The sequence below is a fragment of the Muscardinus avellanarius genome (assembly GCF_963383645.1).
Source record: "Muscardinus avellanarius genome assembly, chromosome: 15".
Taxonomy (NCBI): Eukaryota; Metazoa; Chordata; class Mammalia; order Rodentia; family Gliridae; genus Muscardinus; species Muscardinus avellanarius.
Genome location: NC_137801.1, coordinates 18,523,508 through 18,542,599, shown reverse-complemented (window position 1 = coordinate 18,542,599; position 19,092 = coordinate 18,523,508). Strand labels below are relative to the sequence as shown.

The 19,092-nt window shown below is 37.8% G+C and overlaps 1 protein-coding gene across 3 annotated transcripts in view; it reads left to right on the top strand.

Annotated features, from left to right (window-relative positions):
* Window positions 1-17,042, top strand: part of ATAD2B (ATPase family AAA domain containing 2B) — a gene marked incomplete at both ends in the record, with an annotated part of 143,164 nt that extends 126,122 nt beyond the window's left edge. For all 3 annotated transcript variants that reach the window (XM_080711476.1, XM_080711475.1, XM_080711474.1), the window contains 6 exons: window positions 2,246-2,368; window positions 5,717-5,854; window positions 9,438-10,121; window positions 12,924-13,051; window positions 13,327-13,455; window positions 17,001-17,042. In XM_080711476.1, coding sequence (XP_080567602.1) covers window positions 2,246-2,368; window positions 5,717-5,854; window positions 9,438-10,121; window positions 12,924-13,051; window positions 13,327-13,455; window positions 17,001-17,042 — 1,244 coding nt within the window. The remainder of the gene's footprint in view (window positions 1-2,245; window positions 2,369-5,716; window positions 5,855-9,437; window positions 10,122-12,923; window positions 13,052-13,326; window positions 13,456-17,000) is intronic.
* Between the last annotated feature and the right edge of the window lie 2,050 nt (window positions 17,043-19,092).

Genomic DNA, 19,092 nt, shown 5'->3' with positions numbered 1-19,092 from the left:
GGTACTGTGGATGAAACCCAGGGGCATTCTACCTCTGAGCCACACCCCCAGCCCTATTTTTTATTCTTTATTTTGAAACAGGGTCTCACTGAATTGCAAAGGGCCTCACTAAGTAGTAGCTGAGGCTGTGTGCGAACCTCCTGTCTCAAATGCTGGGATTACAAGTATGTGCCACCACGCCCAGCTTGGGAATCATCTGTGATACTTACCTTCCCCTTTATCTACTCTGTTAGCAAGTCCTGTCATTGAGAGCTCATTCCAAATCTGTAACTCTCTTCCTTCCTCATTACCACTACCACTGCCATTACCCCATTCACATTGGCATTCTCTGTCCAAACAAGAGCCGTGTGTATGCTCCTCGGGATTCTTAACTTCTCTTCAGAGAAAATCCAGAGTAAAAAACACAGGTACCCAGGTAGAAACCCAGAGGCATTCTACCTCTGAGCTACACCCCTAGCCCTATTTTTTATTCTTAATTTGAAACAGGGTCTCACTGAGTTGCAAGGGGCCTCACTAAGTAGCTGAGGCTGGCCACGAACCATGATCCTCCTCTCTCAGCCTCCTGAATGCTGGGATTACAAGCGTGCGCTACCACGCCCAGCTACTCATGTTACTTTTCTACACACATCTTTTCAAGGAATTTTCATAGCTTATAGGATAAAATCTACTTTCAAGAAAGTCTGGTCCCGGTTTGCTTCCTGCTGATTGTGTTCTCACCATCTGGACTACATTTTCAGTTTCCTAAATGCTCCGGATTTCTTGCTCCAGGATTTCTTCACGTGGTGTTGCTTGAACCTGCTCTGGGTTCCCTACACTTGAGCAGCTGTTCCAGCTTAAATATCCTATTCAGAGAGGCCTGAACTCATTTGGCTACCATATCAGTAACCTGTAGGTTTCTTATAGCTGATGTTACGCCTTTTGGAGGGGCATGTTTGTTTGTTTGTTTGTTTGTTGGTTGGTTGGTTGGTTGGTGGTGCTGGGGTTGGACCCAGGGGCTTTCTACCTCCAAGCTATACTCCCAGACCTATTTTATATTTTTATTTGGAAACAGGGTCTCACTTAGTTGCTGAGAACCTCACTAAGTAGCTGAGGCTGGCTTCAAACCCGTGCGATCCTCCTGTCTCAGCCTCCCAAGTGCGGGGAGTACAAGCGTGCGCCACTATGCCTGGTTAGGGGCGTGTTTATATTTGAATTATTTGTTTCATACTCCTTTTCTGTCTAGTCTGAAAAACTTAAAACAGTGGAACCCTGCCTATTGTTTATATTACTGTATAGCCACTACCTGGCTGTTCCTAATACAGTCAACAGTCAGTATTTATTGAGTTAATATTTATAGAATATTTATAGAAAATAACTTAGAAGGACATGAACCAGTTTAGTTGTATATGTTTATTTTGATAAGATTTTTGTAATGAGTGATTATAACTTTCTAATCAGAATATTATGAGCAGAAGATATCTTTGTCCATCCTTTATGTCCTTTACTAGAGAGGAAAAAGCAGATGCTGTGTTTTTTTTAAATTCTTAATATTGGTATAAGTTACTTTGATGTATTTACTTGCCTTTTCACAGCTCTCGAGTCGCACAGCTTTTTGGGGTGCTATTGATGGTGTATTGTTCCTGAACAGTGCCTTTGGGCTTCCTGTGAGCCCAAAGAAGAGCAGAGGCTCTTTTTCAGTACCATTTTTATTGTGTTTTACCTAGAACTTTGTGCTTTCTTGCATTCATCTACAGTTTATATACCATCTTGGACACTTGAGCTTAGTGAGAGTCGTTCTTTATTTGCTATTTCGGTCACATTTTTAATAGATCTTTTTTACTCAGGATATTTCATATTCTCTAACACGGTTTGACCAGTTTTAACTAGAGGATAAGTTTTTCTGAACTCTCAGTATCTAGGGATGGGTCTATAGTGAAATTCTCTAAATTCTTCTTAAATTTGTATTGCAAATCATACATTTTTATTTCCAGAAATTTAAAACAAAAGCATATGTGTTTGAGGTAACAATTTATTTAATAGGCATAGTACTTTGTGGTTCTAAAAGTTTCTCAAACTTTTCAGTGTTATTAATTTGTGTTGCTTAAATTTATTTTTCACCAACATTTCAGCAAATCATTTCTCAACTAAGATGCTTTTTATAAATTTTATTTAAATGTTTATACTCATTTGATTCTTTTTGATGATATCCTTTGTTAATGCTATTTTACTTGTATCTATAATAAATTTATACCAACTTCTTTAACAGATAAAATAATTAGGCACAGGGCTTGTACCCTGAAGGACACTGCACATGCCATCATTGCAGCTGAATTGGATCCAGAATTTAATAAACTCTGTGAAGAAATTAAGGAAGCAAGAATAAAAAGAGGTAAATTGTAGAAAGTTATTATTAAAGTCTACCTGCTCCTCTTAACACCAAGAGTTATTGAATGATGTTTCTTCCAGGATGCTGCTATTATGAAAATAAGGCATTTTGAGACATAATGGTTACTTAAATTTTCTTTGAAAAAGTTATGTTTTGAGTTGGGTGTGGTGGCACATGCTTGTAATCCCAGCATTTGGGAGGCTGAGACAGGAGGATCCTGGTTTTTGGTCAGCCTCAGTTACTACTTAGGCCCTCCACAACTCAGTGAGACCCTGTTTCAAAATAAAGAATAAAAAATAGGGCTAGGGTGTAGTTCAGAAGTAGAATGCCCCTGGGTTCCATCTCCAGTACCACAAAAAGTTATTTTTTGACTCACAGTACTTGTACATATTTGTGAGGTATCATGTGATGTTTCAGTTCATGTTTACATTGGGTAGTGACAACTCAAGATAACTAGCATGTTCAGTCATCATAAATTTTGTCATTTCCATTACTCTGTTTCAGGGAACCCTAGCCATGTGTATGTGTGTGCAAGGAGATGTTTTTGTCTCTGTCTCTCCTTGACTTATGCTAATTACTTTCAGATTCCTCTCTTCTGTTTGGAGATATATAATGCCATTATATATTTAGCCTGCTGTGCTATAGAATACTAGAACTTATTTTTCCTGTCAAACATTAGCATTGTAACTGTTATTTAATTAATGTAACTAATTGTGTATATGTCATATAATCCATTGTGTAAATTCTCAGGGATATTTTAAAACTTTACCTTCTATGAAAGCTTTTGTGTAATAGTGCATATTACAGAGTGTTTCTTAATGAAATTTTTTAATAAATCAAGTACAGTATATTATTTGCGTTGTTGAAGTACACAGAGGAGAGATTTCCTAGTTGGGAACCCAACTCTTCAACATCAGAGTTTGAAGAATGGATGTAGAAACATACTCTCTAGTGGGCCAGGGGAAGGGAGGCAGTGAAGGAGGGGGAGACATTGCAAGTGATAGCATGTGCAAAGGCCCAAACGTATGAAGTTGCTGGGTGTTTTGGAGGAATATTAAACTGTCTTGTATTGCTAGAAATATATAGGTCAGTGGGAAATAGGGCTGAAGAGGTCACCTGGATCTAGGACAAAAAATTACGAAGAAACTTTTCTACATCTTTAGAGAGCCCTCCCCCAATCATTTAATTCGATAGGTTACGGAAGCACTTGGCTTTGTGGGTTTTTTGTTTTTGTTTTTTGTTTTTGGCCATCTCTTTCCACCTTATTAAGGATGTCTTTCTTAAAGTCCTGTCTTAGTTCCTAGGCCAATGCCTTGTTTTTTTTTTTTTTTTTAACAATTTGAAAGGAGCTTAGACTTTTAGTCAATGTTTTTTCAAATTTTTTGTGTATATACCTGTTACATATATCATCTTAGATGATTCTAAGATTCTAATTAGGTTTTTTGAGAATATTGAAGCCAAAATATCTGTACTTAAACTATTGAAGTGATTTTTTTTTTTATATACCCTACATTTTGAGGGTCATTGCCACGGGCAGTAGAAGTCATTGAAGGATTTCAAGCAGGGGGATGAATTGGTCAGTTGGCTTTGGTGGCAGATGACGTTGTCTCAGTGCATAGGATAGGAAAAAAGATATTATTTTATTTTATTTGGTACTGGGGGTAGAACTCAGGGACATTCTACCTCTGAGTAATACTCCAGCCCTATTTTTTTTTAATTTTTTATTTGGAAACAGGATCTCCCTGAGTTGCAAAGGGCTTAAGTAAGTAGCTGAGGCTGGCTGTGAACCCAGTTCCTCCTGTCTCAGCCTCCCAAATGCTGGGATTACAAGTTTGTGCCATGCCTGGCAAAAGAGATCATTTAAAAAGCTTAAAAAAGCCAAATTTGAAAACAGTTTGGCAGTTTCTAAAAAGTTAAACAATGCATTTACCATATAACCCAATGATTCTATTCCTTGGAATCTTTCCAAAAGATATTAAAATACATGCTTACACAAAAACTTATGTATGAATATTCATGGAACATTATTCATATTAACTGAAAATTGGAAATAATCCAAATGACCATCAGTTGATGAATGAGTAAGCAGAATACGGGTGGCCATACAGTAGCATAGTACCCAGCAATAAAAAGGAACAAAATACTGTTACACAGTATGACATAGTTGAACTTCAAAAGCATTATGCTAAATGAAAGAAGAGAGTCATGAAAGACCATATATTGTATGATTCCTTTTATATGAAATGCCCAGAAATGGCAAATCATTGGAAACAAGCAGTACAATAACAGTTGCCTGGGACAGTCATTTAAAACTCAGTTACTGTGATGATTGCACAGCTCTGTACATTTGCTAAAAAATTAATTATATGCTTAAAATGGGTAATTTTTATGTAACATAAATATTATTTCAATAACACTACCAGGGGAGAGGGAGCTATTGTAATAGTCCAAGGTTTTAATGAAGTAGAAGTGGAATTAGACAATATTAAGTTGAGACATGCTTCAGGGGAAGAGGTATGATGAAAGGAAGGAACTTTATTGGTTAGATGACCAAAGGAACACCAATACCACTGATCTAGATTGGCAAAATATAAGGACAAACAGTTTGTTTATTTTTTGTTGAGATTGGTAAGCCAGTTATTTTTAATCTACCTTTAGGATATCTGGAGATAGACATATGGGCCAGTAGGCAAAAGATCTTTGGACTAAGATAGCAGATGTGAAAGTTATTATGTAACAGTAGTGGAAGCTGAACAAAAAAAAAGACACTGATATTTTGTGGGGGGTGTAGATTAAGAAGAAAAAGAGATTATAGAGAACTCTGAGGAACATCAATATTCAGGGACCACATGAGAGAAAAGATTCTAGTGAAGAAAGTTAAGAGGGGTGGTTACTCTCAGGAAGATAATGCAGGAGGCCAGATGTGCTGTAGTGTTGTGTGACAGCAACAAATAGCAGATTGGAACAGTTCATAGGGATGGAGCTCAGTGGCCCAGTAAACACTTACTGTACAGCCTAAGATGGTGGGTGGAGACCAAGCTTATGGACAGTATGTAATCTTACTGTCCCATAGTTATTATGTGAGATGTGTCCCTTTGCAAATTAAAATGAGTAAAAATAAGGCTCTTTGGGGGATTGAGTATCAGCATGGCTTGGCGGCTCTTTTATGATTTTATATTTGGTTTCTTTCCCATCTTAAAACAAAAGACAACTATTCATCAGAATTATAAACTGTCCAAGTATAATTAATGACTTTAAAACTCAGTTTTATATTTCAGACTATTTTTTTAACCTTATTGGTTTATGTAGCTGGGAATATTTAAATAGGTATTGCTTATCTTCTGCTTGCAGGCTTATCAGTAACAGTAGAACAAATAAATCCTCACGGTACTGGAGCTCGGAAGACAGAAACTAGAGTTGAAGAGGCATTTCGGCACAAACAAAGAAACCCAGTGGATGCTTGGCACAGCTCTGCAAGTAAATGTGCATGTGAGTGTTTGAGATCATGCTATCCAGTATTGGGAGCAACTGAGACGGACACAGATGTGTGAGGGATTTGGTATACAACCCAAAGTGCTCCTGTCTCTCCACAGCTTTTTATTCTATCTTTCCAGAGGTAAATGAGTTTATGGGGTAAGATGCTGAATAAAAATATATTTCTTTCAACTTATTTGCCATTTTTTGTACGTATTCAATACTTGCCCTATAATTTGGCCAGCTTTGAATATTTTCAGTGCCCAGCCTTGGGTCTTGGATAGAGTCATGGAGGCAATACTCTTTATCCATCAGTCCTTACTCCCGTTCCTGGCTGTCCTCTATGCAGGATGTTCTCTTTATTGGTGAGAAATGGAAACACTGTCACATGGCAGTGGCTGATTTGGCAATAAGAAGTTGTTTCTTCCAAGAGAAAATTTTGTACCCAGTTTGAAAAATCTGCACAGCCTTTTTTTAGTTTAATGTGGTATATTTAGAGGAAAAACCTCAGTGTTCTGGATTTTCTTCTGTTTTACTCTTTCACATTTTCTGTACTATTTCTTTCTTTTTTGTTTTTGTGGTACTGGGGGTGGAACCCAGGGGCTTTTCTACCTCTGGGCTATACTCCCAGACCTATTTTATACTTTATTTGTTAACAGGGTCTCACTAAGTTGCTGAGAGCCTCACTAAGTAGCTGAGGCTGGCTTCAGACCTGTGTGATCCTCCTGTCTCAGCCTCCCAAGTGCTGCGATTACAAGTGTGCGCCACCACGCCCGGCTTGTCTGTACTGTTTCTAAAATACACCACATTTCATAATGTAGGTTTTCTGTTTCATTGACAATAGCATGCCTTGGAACATACATGCTGTTCTTCTGGTATAGAGGTATTATATATTTATGTTATATATATAATATTGCTGTATCAATAAAGCTGCTCAGAGTATGCTATTTCATCAGTGACATTGAATTTGAATGAGTGAGTCAGACCCACTTTTTAATAACTCCTCTCCTTTGGGTAAGAGGCATTCAGTGTGGAAAGCTTGAGAAATGACTTAGCAGTGCCTTTAGTTGCCTTAAAACCGATTAAAACTATTTGGCCTTGTTTCTCAGATTGTGTAACATTGTGTAACATTGCACTTGAAGTTATTAAACTTTGAAACTTTTTTTGTTCTCTGTATCTGATACAAATATCTACTAATAAAATACATTGAGTATTCATTTTAAAAAGTTTTAAGATTCCTTAACTACTAGAAGTATTCCTTTAATCTAAAATGCGAGTTTTGTTTTACCAGTAGATGGCATATGTGATGCATCATTTGTCTGTTTCAGGTTAACTCACTCAAATCATAAATCTAAGTCTCCCTAAGGGACAGTGGCTTTCCTAAGGAAACAAGCTCGGTGTATTATAAAAATGGACTATCTAAATGGACTTTAGGACCCTTGATAAAGGAAGTGATATATTAAGGCTTAAGTCCACAAATATATATATACTGCTACCGCATGTTTTACAGCAAAGTAAAACAGAAGTCTCTATTCTTAGGTAGCTCATGTGATCAGTTTATCTTATTTTTCTATAATTCTGTTAGCCATTGGAATTATGATATAATGAGGAAGAAATACTCTTCTGTCTCCCAGAGAAAAGGACATTTTCTCTTTTATTGGTCAAGATGCGGTACTCTGTTGTGTTACACGTAAAGAAGAGTTGAGCCTCCTCTTGCTGTAGAATTCCATGGCTAAGGAAAGAGGAGGGGAACTGCTTGTGCTGCTCACACAGCTGGAGAATAAGGGTGGTTGCAGTGTAAGGAGTGGCTTGTCATGAGGTAAAAACCTAACAGCTCTATGTTTTGGAGTCAGAGCAAAGTGAGTCTTTAATCTTTAATGGAACTAGCCTATTTTCTCATATTGTTACAGATGCCTATCACCTCAGCCTATACAGTAGCTTTTATCAGTAGACCAATACAAATATTTTCTTTTTAATTTTTGATAATTTATAACTATAAATTATAGAAATTAGAGGGAAAAGAATAGTTTCAATAATAACTGCAGTTTTGAAGGAAAAATAAAACTTCAAGTTATATGAGTTTTAGGTTTTTCAGAAAATTTTAGAAGTTACATTCTTACATAAGAAACAATCATATTCATAACTAAATATATCCATTCTTTTTTTTTTTTTTTTTTGGTGGTACTGGGGGTGGAACCCAGAGGCTTTCTACCTCTGGGCTATACTCCCAAACCTATTTTATATTTTATTTGGAAACAGGGTCTCACTAAGTTGCTGCCATCCTCCTGTCTCAGCCTTCCAAGTGCGCGCCACCATGCCCGGCTAAGTATATCCATTCTTTTTTTATTTTTTATTTTTTTTGGTGGTGGTACTGGGGTTCCTGGAAGCCCTTCTACCTCCGGGCTACACTCCCAGACCTGTTTTTTTTATATATTTTTGAAACGGCTGGATTCAAACCTGTGCGATCCTCCTGTCTCCGCCTCCCAAGCACGGGGATTACAAGCGTGCGCCACCATGCCCGGCAAAGTATATCCATTCTTTACAGATAACTTGGTATCTTTACTGACTTGTAAGGGTGAATGGTGAAAGGATGGAAGCAGCATGTAAACTCAGTATACACTGTTCATGGACTTACTGTAGGTTCAGAGTGAGCAGTGTGAGCATCCTAGTAGAGGGGCTTGCCTAATCAGCTGCCTTTGATACACCTACAGAAAATAAAAATTCCTGGGTTAGCCTCTGCTCATAGAGTTTCTATCATCTAAGAGCACAGTCCCTACAACCTTTATAACTTTATATATATACATATATTATTTAGTCATATAACTGACTAAATATTTATTTTCCATATTAATTTTGTTGCCTTGATAGCAGAGGGCTGCTTTCCTACCTATTCTCAGATAACTTTGCAAAAAATTGATGCTGCTAGGTGAATATTTGTGCTAGTAGAGGTTTTTAGTTGGCTAATCAAATTGTCCATCTAACCTTTGTAGCACCTCTCTCCATGATCATGCTTGCTGTGAGTGATTTAATTTTTCTGGAAGGAGAGTCAACAGAGATTTCCTTGAGGGAATACTTATAACTATTCTATTATACTTTATTTGCTTTTTGCTTATTTTCTTTCATGATTTAGGAATGTTCTATAAGAGGTCTTGCTGGCGAAGCATCTACCTTCCTAGTAGAATCCAGAGCTGTGGCCCCAAACTTTCTGGGCTGCTTGGTAATATGGTCATTTCTCAGATGTCTATATTATATGTGTGTGTATTATATACATTATATTATATATGGTTGGCCACTAGATGTAAAAAATAGTAAGAGAACCTGTGGTCATAGTAAATATTTGTTCTGAGTAAATTCATACAGGATATAATTTTTTTTAATTCCCATTCTACAGAGTTCATTCCTGACTTTATAGTAAAATAGGTATTCTACTTGTAAGTTGTGAGGATTGATCAACATGGAATTCAAAAGTTAAGAGTTTTTGTTTGTAAATTAGACTAGCGTGGATTTACTTTCTTTTGGGTTCTCTTTAATATACATGCGTAAAATAGATATTGCACTCCAAGATCTACATATTGTTTTTTCCTTCCCTATAAAACAGTTCGGGTTCGGAGAAAATCGAGGCGACGATCACAGTGGGGTAAAGGAATTATTAAGAAAAGGAAAGTCAATAATTTAAAAAAAGATGAAGAGGATACCAAATTTGCAGACTATGAGAACCATACAGAGGACAGGAAATTGCTGGAGAATGGAGAGTTTGAAATTAGCACTGACTGCCATGAGGAAAATGGAGAAGAGACCGGAGACCTATCTATGACCAATGACGAATCCTCCTGTGACATCATGGACATGGACCAGGGGCAGAGGCTAAACAACGGAGCAGGCACAAAAGAAAATTTTGCATCTACCGAAGAGGAAAGTTCAAATGAATCTCTGCTGGTCCACAGTGCCAACTCTGTCAACCCAGAGCAGACAGCTAGGAAGGAGCCTTTCCTCAAAGGCACCTGTGTAAACGGTGAGGTCTCCACTGACAGTTTTGAAGGAATACCAGTGCTGGAGTGCCAGAATGGCAAAGCTGAAGTAGTTCCTCCCTGTGGTGCTGAAGGTAAATGTAGTTCTGAACAAAAGGTTCCCCTGGAGGATCAGTCAAAAGGAAAACCAGAAACTTCAAATGAAAACCTTGGAGATGATCCTGAGAAACTAGAGACACCGGAAGGCAGCAGCAGTGAGAAGTTAGAACCTGGCCCTGATGTGGAGGCTAAGGATGCAGAATTGGATAAAGAAGGTAGAGCTAATATTATCTTAAAACTCCACAGTTAATTCACCTGATTTCCACTAGTAATAGATGACGATAATCACAACTGCTCTGAGAATTTATTAGTTTCCATCTCTTTCTCTAGAAAAGTGTACATATGGACACTAAATTTTACTGAGCTTTTCAGAGGCTGTAGGGTCGAGAATGTACTTTCCTGGATGTTTATTCTTGTGTCTCCCACCTGATTATTGCCCCATCCTAAGGGATTTATCACTAAGAGTTAAGTAAATCAACAGGTGTTGAAATGGAATTACATGTAACAGAATAATTATTAGAATGGGGCAGGGTAGGAAGAGAAGGTTTGGATATTTAGTGGTCTGGAATATTAGAACGAGTCATACAGTCCCAGATTAAAGCACTCCTCCTGTTCATCTTAATCATGTGACTTTGAGCTTGTTATTTATTCCTCAAGCCTGGTTATTCATCTTGTGAGTTAAACTTCAGAATGGTATTGCAGGTATTACAAGTCTTATATAATAATTCCTCTCATGTGTTCTGGCACATGCTAAGGTATATTTATTCTAGGCAGTCACTGTTAGTTGCATCTGAGGGAGAGTCTGTGTAAGAGTCTGAATTGATCTGTAAGGCCAGCAGTGGAAGCAAGACACACCTCTCAGTTTTAAAATTTACCGTGTTCTCAGTGAATTGGAGCACTGCCAGTTCCCAACTGCTTATAGCTGTGATTCATTTAACAAGCGGCAGAAAAGGGGAGTCAAGCATTTCCTGCCTCTTTGTTTATCATTATTCTTTAGCCCATAATGGGATGGGCAATATCTACCCTGTTCAATACACATTTCTTTCTTTTACAGTTTTTTTCTTATACTCTCCATAATCTCACAATTGTATCATATTCTGTAAATTGTGTGGAATACACAACTTTAGCCTGTGATTTGTGCTTTTGTGAGAAAAGTTTTATTTTCGGCTAGTTCTTGTTATTTGGTGTGTGTGTGCACATACATGCATGCTTGTATGTGCACCGGGATAGTGGTACTGGGGTTTGAACCCAGGGACAATCTGTCACTGTGTTTTACTCTATCCCTTTTTATTTTTTTATTTTTAAACAAAGTCTTGCCAAGTTACCATGTCCTAGCCTCAAACCTGCAGTTCTCCTGTCTTAGTCTCCTGGGATTATAGGCGTGTGCCACCATACCCAACTTCCTGCCAGTTTTTTAAGCCCTCTAGTAGAATTAGGAAGAGGAAAGTATTGTTCAAAGTCTTAAAATTCTTTTAATGGTTGAAGAGAGATTTGCTATTCTTAATGTTGCCTTCAAGAATTCTTTCTTTTTTTATTAAATTAATTAATTAATTAATATTTTGGTGGTACTGGGGATGGAACCCTTTTACCTCCGGGCTACACTCCCAGACCTATTTTATTTGGAAACAGGGTCTCTTAAGCCAGAGAGGCTGGCTTTAAACCTGCGCCATCCTCCTGTCTCCCCCTCCCAAGCATGGGGATTACAAGCGTGCGCCGCCACGCCCAGCAATAATTATTTTTCTTTTACTTCTATTAATAGGTTCTAAGAGCAGTATTTATTCTTGGCTGTAATATAGACAGGACTTTAAAAAATATGTTAAAGCAAGAGTTAAGTAATGAATTAGACAGTGGGAAAGAGGGAGAAATCTGCAATATGAGGCTGAATGACTACAGGGAGATGAGTCCATTGTGTGATGCTGTTTCTCTAGCAATTTAAGCAAGCTTGCACAAAGGCCTAAATATTATGTACATATCTAAAAGCTTTAAAGCTACTTTTTCTGTAAAAGCGTGACCTAAAGTTTTCATTTGGAATTGTCAGGGCAGTATTAGTGCGTTGGTTTTTAATATGATTTCTCAGAACCCTAGAAGTTCATGGATATAATAATGAAGATCAGTATAGCTTTATCAAAACCCCTGGAATATGTTAATTGAATTACAAAGGATTTCACTCTAAAGGCTGCCTGAAATGTAAAGTTTCTTTGCCACATCATCATGCACATTTTCAAAGGCAACACTTTGGTTCTTTTATTTAGAGAGCAGACTTTGAGGAGAAGAAAAAGAAGTTTAAAGATTTGAGAGTAAAAGGACTAATGCAGGACAGGGGAGGAAGGTTCTGCTGAATGAACCTGACATGAAATAAGTCCTGTGTGGATTCTGAGACATCCCAAGCTTTAGGCATAGAGCTTGGTGGTCTTTCTACTTCTCGGAGTGCTTGAAACTCTGAAATTAAGCTCACTTCCATATTTCAGTTTTACAGTGTGATCAGTCACAGCAAGACATTTGGAGAAAGTAATTAGATTACATGAATACACTTTAAGGTGGGAAAGAATATTAGCCCTATTATACTTTTAATGATAAAATCCAGATCAGTCTTTTAATAGAATTTTAGGTGGCTTAATAGAAAATAAGAAATTTCAGACAGTGTTGAGGAAAGTGTTTTAGGCTGGCCCCACTTTACATTAGTATCTGCTTTCCTAAGTTGCTTTTCTTGTTCCAGTTTTGAAAACTCCCATTTTTAAAATGAAAGACATCATGAAGAGAGTGAAGGCTGTTTATAAGTCAGTGCTTCATATGTTTATTAGATGATATTCTACAATGAGTTGGCTTTCATAGTTGTAGTTTAGTTCTCTTTGATTTAGATTACTTATCTTTTCCCCCAAAATCATTTATCATTTAAAGAATATAATCTTCTTCCTTATAGAAAGGATTTGTGGTGGTAAAATAATTTATAGCTGCTTATGACTGATTTTCCTCAACGTTTACTTGACTGCAGTGCATTTTTCCCCTCTCAATTGCAGGTGCTTCTAAAGTAAAGAAATACCGTAAGTTAATTTTAGAGCAGGCAAAAGCAACAAGCCTGGAACTGGTTCCAGAAGAGCCTTCTGAGCCTGTGCCACCTCTTATAGTTGATCGTGAGAGGCTGAAGGTAAGCTCAGCTTCTCCCAGTTTTAAATGAATAGAAGATTTGAATATTTGTTCAATAAAACTAGTTTTGGAAATCTCCTGATTTAACTTAGGGATGTAAATGTTTCAGGGCTTCTACTAAAGAAGAGTTCTGTGTATTTTGAGGGGATGAAAGTATGAGAACAGTCTTGGTAATAGCTAAGCCCTAGAGTCTTCTAACCTCAGGTAACACTGTGAATATGACTGTTTCACCATTGAAACCAAGCTAACGTTTATTATTTTTCTCATTTCTCTTAGAAATTGCTTGATTTGTTGGTAGATAAAAGCAACAATTTGACAGTTGATCAACTTGAGAGATTATATTCTCTTCTTAGTCAGTGCATCTACCGTCATCGTAAAGAGTATGACAAATCACAACTTATAGAGGTAAGTGCTTAGTTCAGATGCAGAATAAACAAATATATGCTTTTACTTATTTCTATAAAGAAAGAAAAGAGGGAAAAGTTACTTATTTTGCTTAAGTCCATTATTTTTCACCAAGTAATTGAAGAATGTTTTAAAGATTTAAGATTAGAAGTATTATTGTAAGTAATAGTTTGAAGATAAAGCCTTTCAGAATCATTTTGTCTCAAGAAAGAAGAAAGAAATAATCTGGGGTCCTTGTTAAACAAAAGACAGAAATCAATGGTGCTGGGCAGGCAAACACACAGGACTCTCTTCCCTTGCTTGCTCCTGGTGTGCTGGCTGGGTGTACCACTTGGGCTCTTGGGTGTGATGTGGCCCCCACAATCCTTTTTACTTGCTCCCCCAGCCAACTGCTGACCTGAGGTAGATGGCAGGGCCACTAGACTCATTTAACACCACACTAATGGTTGAAAGAGAACTTAGAAGTCATCTTGTTTAATCAAATCTAGGTCTATAAAGGATCCCCACGGAGTAGGGCTTGTCCTTTTGGTTAGATACTTCTAGAGATAATCCGTTTCTATTCTAGACAACTCTGGACCTCTAACTATTGAAAGTTCTTCCTTTATGAATGAGCTTGAATCTGTTTTCATATCATTTCCATCATTAAGCTGCACTTCTATTTTTTGAGATTCTATGAGCAAATTCATGAGATTCTATGAGCAAATTCATCTATCCACTGAATGGCTAATTGACTTGGGCTCTCTTTGTTCATTTGCTTGTTAGTTTATCTTATGGTCTAGTTATTAAACATTTACTGAGTGCCAGGCACTGTGCTAGATTCAAAATACGATTAAGATAAAGTCCTTGTTCTCAAGGAACATTTTTAATGTTAAAGATATTAAGGACTTACACATAGAAGTTATGCTTATTTTTTATATATTTAAGACTATTACGGTCAAAACAAAAAAGCATTGAGACTATTTTGTAAGCATATTTTTATGGATTTCATTTTTACAAAGCTATATTAGGTTGTGTAACATACAGAAATTACTAGAAAGCACAAATGAGGAAATAAAAATATCAGCCATATCCCACCATTGTTTGAAGTATCTTCTAGTTGTGTGTCTCTGTGTGTGTGTATTTTACTGGGGATTGAACCCAGTGGCATTCTTCCTCTGAACTACATCTCCAGCCCTATTTTTATTTTGAAGCAGGGTCTTACTAGGTTGATGCAAATCTCACTACTTGCTGAGGCTGTCTTCGAACCTGCGACCTACCTGTCTCAGCCATCCAAGTACCAAAACTACAGGCATACACCACCATACTTGACAGCCAATGATTTTCTTTTTTATGAATGGTACTGGGGATTGAATACAGGGCTTCTCACATGCTAGGAACATGTTCCTCCACTGAATTACATCCCTAGCCCTTTTTATTTTTGAGACATGGTCTTGCTAAGTTGCCCAGGCTGGCCTTCAACATGTTATCCTCCTGCCTCAGCCACTGGGCCCAGCCGAAATTTGCTTTAGAGACCGCTCGCGCGCGCGCTCTCTCTCTCTCTCTCTCTCTCTCTCTCTCTCTCTCTCTCTCTCTCTCTCTCCTCTCTCTCTCTCTCTCTCTCTCTCTCCTCTCTCTCTCTCTCTCTCTCTCTCTCTCTCTCTCTCTCTCTCTCTCTCTCTCTCTCTCTCTCTCTCTCTCTCTCTCTCTCGCTCTCTCTCTCTCTCTCCCCTCTCTCTCTCTCTCTCCTCTCTCTCTCTCTCTCTCTCTCTCTCTCCCTCCCTCCCTCCCTCCCTCCCTCCCCTCCCTCCCTCCCTTCCTCCCTCCCTCTCTCCATATTCTTATTCTCTTCCCCTTCCCCATCCTGGGGATTGGTGATTGAACCCAAGAACTTGGATATGCTAATTAAGTGCTCTATTACTGAGCTACATCCTCAGCCCTCTTTGAGTATTGTACATATGTATAGAAGTGCGTGAATATATTTTTAAATTTGGGATAATAAGCCAGGCATGGTGGCACATACCTGTAATCCTAGTACTTGGGAGGCTGAGGCAGAAGGATCACAGACAGGTTCAAAGCCAGCCTCAGCAACTTAGGGCCTTGGCAACTTATTGAGACCCTGTTTTAAAATAAAATAAATAATAGGCTGAGATATAGCTCAGAGAAAGAATGCCCCTGGGTTCAATCCCCAGTAAAACACACACACACACACACACACACACACACACACACACACACAGATGATGTTGTATATTTTGGCCTAGAATTTGATTTTTATGCTCATAAAATATTTAGCAGGTGTGACTTTGGTTGATCATATAGAAAAACTTTTTGATCAGACACAAATTTGTTAGTATGACCTATTAGTTCTGTGGAGATGTAGAATAGGAGCTGTTTAAAGAGAGAAAAGAAAATCAAATTTCTTATATGTATTTGACATTTGCCCATCCTAATGAAATGCGCGAGCAGGATATAGTTCTTTTTTTTTTTTTTTTTTTTTTTTTTGGTGGTACTGGGGTTCCTGGAAGCCCTTCTTCCTCCGGGCTACACTCCCAGACCTATTTTTATATTTTTGAAACAGGGTCTCTTACGCCAGCACGGCTGGCTTCGAACCTGCGCGATCCTCCTGTCTCCGCCTCCCAAGCGCGGGGATTACAAGCGTGCGCCACCACGCCCAGCTGGGATATAGTTCTTTACATTTCTTTATTCTAGGACTTTTTTTGCTCAGATGTTTGTGATTTCACTAGCTTGAATGAATTAAATTTATACTGTTTTAGCCATGAAGTAACTCAGTGTGGGACTTGAAACCCAGTCTCATAGGGAGGGGGGAGGTGAGCGTAGAATAATCAGGAGAATGCTTTTCTGGTGGTGAGGACAATTTGGCTTTCCCCCTCCTCTTTTTATCTTTGGAGGGAACAGGGGCAGGAGTGGGATACATTCTATTTTTTGGCATACACTTCACTTCATTGACTGCATTCATTTTTCTTTGGGAGTTAGTAGAATAGAATGAGTAAGGAAGGGCCCGGGCTCTGGAGTGGAGCTGCTTCCATGCAGACTCTGACTCTGCCGCTTAGGAGCTAGCTGATTATTTTTTTCCTCTGTGCTTTAGTTTGTCTATAAAGTGGGGCTTGTAAGAATTAAGTTAAACAAGATATGAAATCTTATATATGTATAAGTATATGTTATTCCTTATCATGCTTATTTATGCGTTTTATGTGTGCTTTTAGTATAATATCTGGCATAACAAGTTACTCATTAACTATTGCTATCATCATCATCTTTGTCTTCATATGTTATTCATACCTCATTTATTACTGACACGAGTTATTCATTGAGTTTTAACTATCTTTGTCATCCTTATTTGCCTAAATATAAAACAGGAGGCACATGGAATTGTCTAGGGCAGATGGTCTCACAGAATAGCTGTAGTATCGTAATGTAGTCAGGAAATTATTCATGTTCAAACTGTATTCTTTTGCTAAAAATTTAGTTTAATGTGAATTTTTTCATAATGAGGAATACCCTTGTCTTTGCTTTAGTAGATAATATGCATTTCTTTCTCTTAACAGGAGATGGAAAGAACAGTTCATATGTTTGAGACATTCCTATGAACTCGAGATGAGTGGTTTATCCTCTCCCATCTGCTCCGGACCTGACCGAGCAGTCTTCTGAGCCATTCAATTTCAAATTGCACCAATCAAGTGCAGAGCCTGGTGTAAAGTGCTCTCTCACTCATCCTTTCTCTCTGTTGAATTTGGTGCTATTGTCTCAGGTACCTGAAACCAACCAGCCTACAAGAACCAAACAGAACTTCAGAAACATGTTGTATTTTCCACAAATAAAAAATACAACCCCACAGCTTGGAGATTTTGGTGCTACAGAAACTGCTTTTGCTTCTGCTCCTCTTTTCGTGTACTGTCTTTTGGAGAGTCTCTCTAGGGAGCAGACCAGCAAACAGGAGGGAACTGGACGGGCAGTTCTGACTGTGTTGGATTGTTGAAACAGTGGGCAACCTGGTTTTTCGCTTTGTTTTTGCTCGCTCTCTCCCCCATCTTTCTGCTCCTTTCGTCACATTTTTCCCCTCTGGGTAATGGACTGAAACTTGTTTTAGAATTGGCTATGGTATATTCTGGTGGGAAACTGAAGAAACTGGGTGGAATTAGATTAGGCTCTTTAGAACTGCCTTTAATGTGCCTTTTTTATTCATTTGAGAAAGATAAGGCGAAAAGGATGGGCTCATTTGTAGCAAATAAATTAGAATGTTTGGCCACAACCTTGATACTCTGTGTCATTAGGAAACAGTATTTTGGTATTTAAATGCCTGTCTTATTCTCAAAGCTCAATCAAGACATTCAGTTAAGCCACATAATATACTAAAAATGTTTAGTTTTCCTGTATGGTCTGTTTCTGTTTAAGAAACATGTAATAAAACAACAATAACCAATAATACACAGTCCACATCCCCACACCCCCCACACACCCCTACATACTTTTTCATACTACTGACAATGATGGCCAGAAAATAAATATATAGTGGCTATTCTTCTGTCAGAGGTAATTTAATAGTTATTCGTGTTTGAGTTCCCAGAGAAAAATGATTTTTATGTGTAATCAATTGTTATTGTTTTGTTTTAAAGCCAGGACTTGCCAAATGGACAGAAAAGAGGAATTTGTTAGAAGCTACATGAAATTCACTTTCTGTATAATTGCAAGTGAGCTCTGGTCCTTGAATAACAGTATTAATGTTGAATCCCTTCCCATCAACTTATCTTTACAACTCTTCGTTTTGATTACAAACCATTTTGGATCTTGTCAGTGATTTCTGTGAATTGTACTTACCTGAAATTAATTATGGGTTACTAGTTTTATGAAACTTTCTACAAATCCGGAGACACAGTCTAGGCAGTTGAAAAGAGGCAAAGGGAGTGCAGTGACATTTTTTTATCAGATAATTTTTAAACAAGATGTACAAAATTTTGCCGACAAGTTGGCTTGCTGTCTTCATTTATTATAGCTGTTAGCTGCAGGTGTGTCTTTCCAATATATGCAACACATGTAGTTTGGCTTTTAATTAGGGCACATGGTCTTGGACTACTGCAGAGATACTGAGCTACCTCAGCTTTTTGTGTTTTAGTTTCCACCAGTGTTTACAGAGTCCTGTAATCACGTTGCCACAGTTTACATGCTGAAGCTAAGGTACTTGCCTCTGTCTCTGGCTGTTCCTAGTGTGGGGAAAGCACACTCCGGCCTAGGCTACTGCAGTAATCCCAAGTGCTTCTTTGCATTTACCTTTACATTTACCGCCTTCTAATTCTAGCTTAATTAAAAAAAAAAAATGCCACTTGTTTTCCTTATGCTTAGTCAATGAAGTTTTCATAATATTCAGTTGTCATATAACTCAAGATGCTACCCATGTAGACACACTGTATTTTAAGGTGGGCAAGTGCGATTAACGATGAACCATTTTAAAGGGGAGGTTATTTGAAACCTCTAATTTGATTATTGGGAGGATTTTCATGCTTTCTTTACTATTTATTAACATCATACCAGTTCAAACTATTTTACTGTCTAATACATTAGCATTTTGTATTTTGATGGAAATTGTTACAGAATTTAAAGATTTGATGAAATAAGATGTAGCAGATTTTTTGTAGCAAGTTT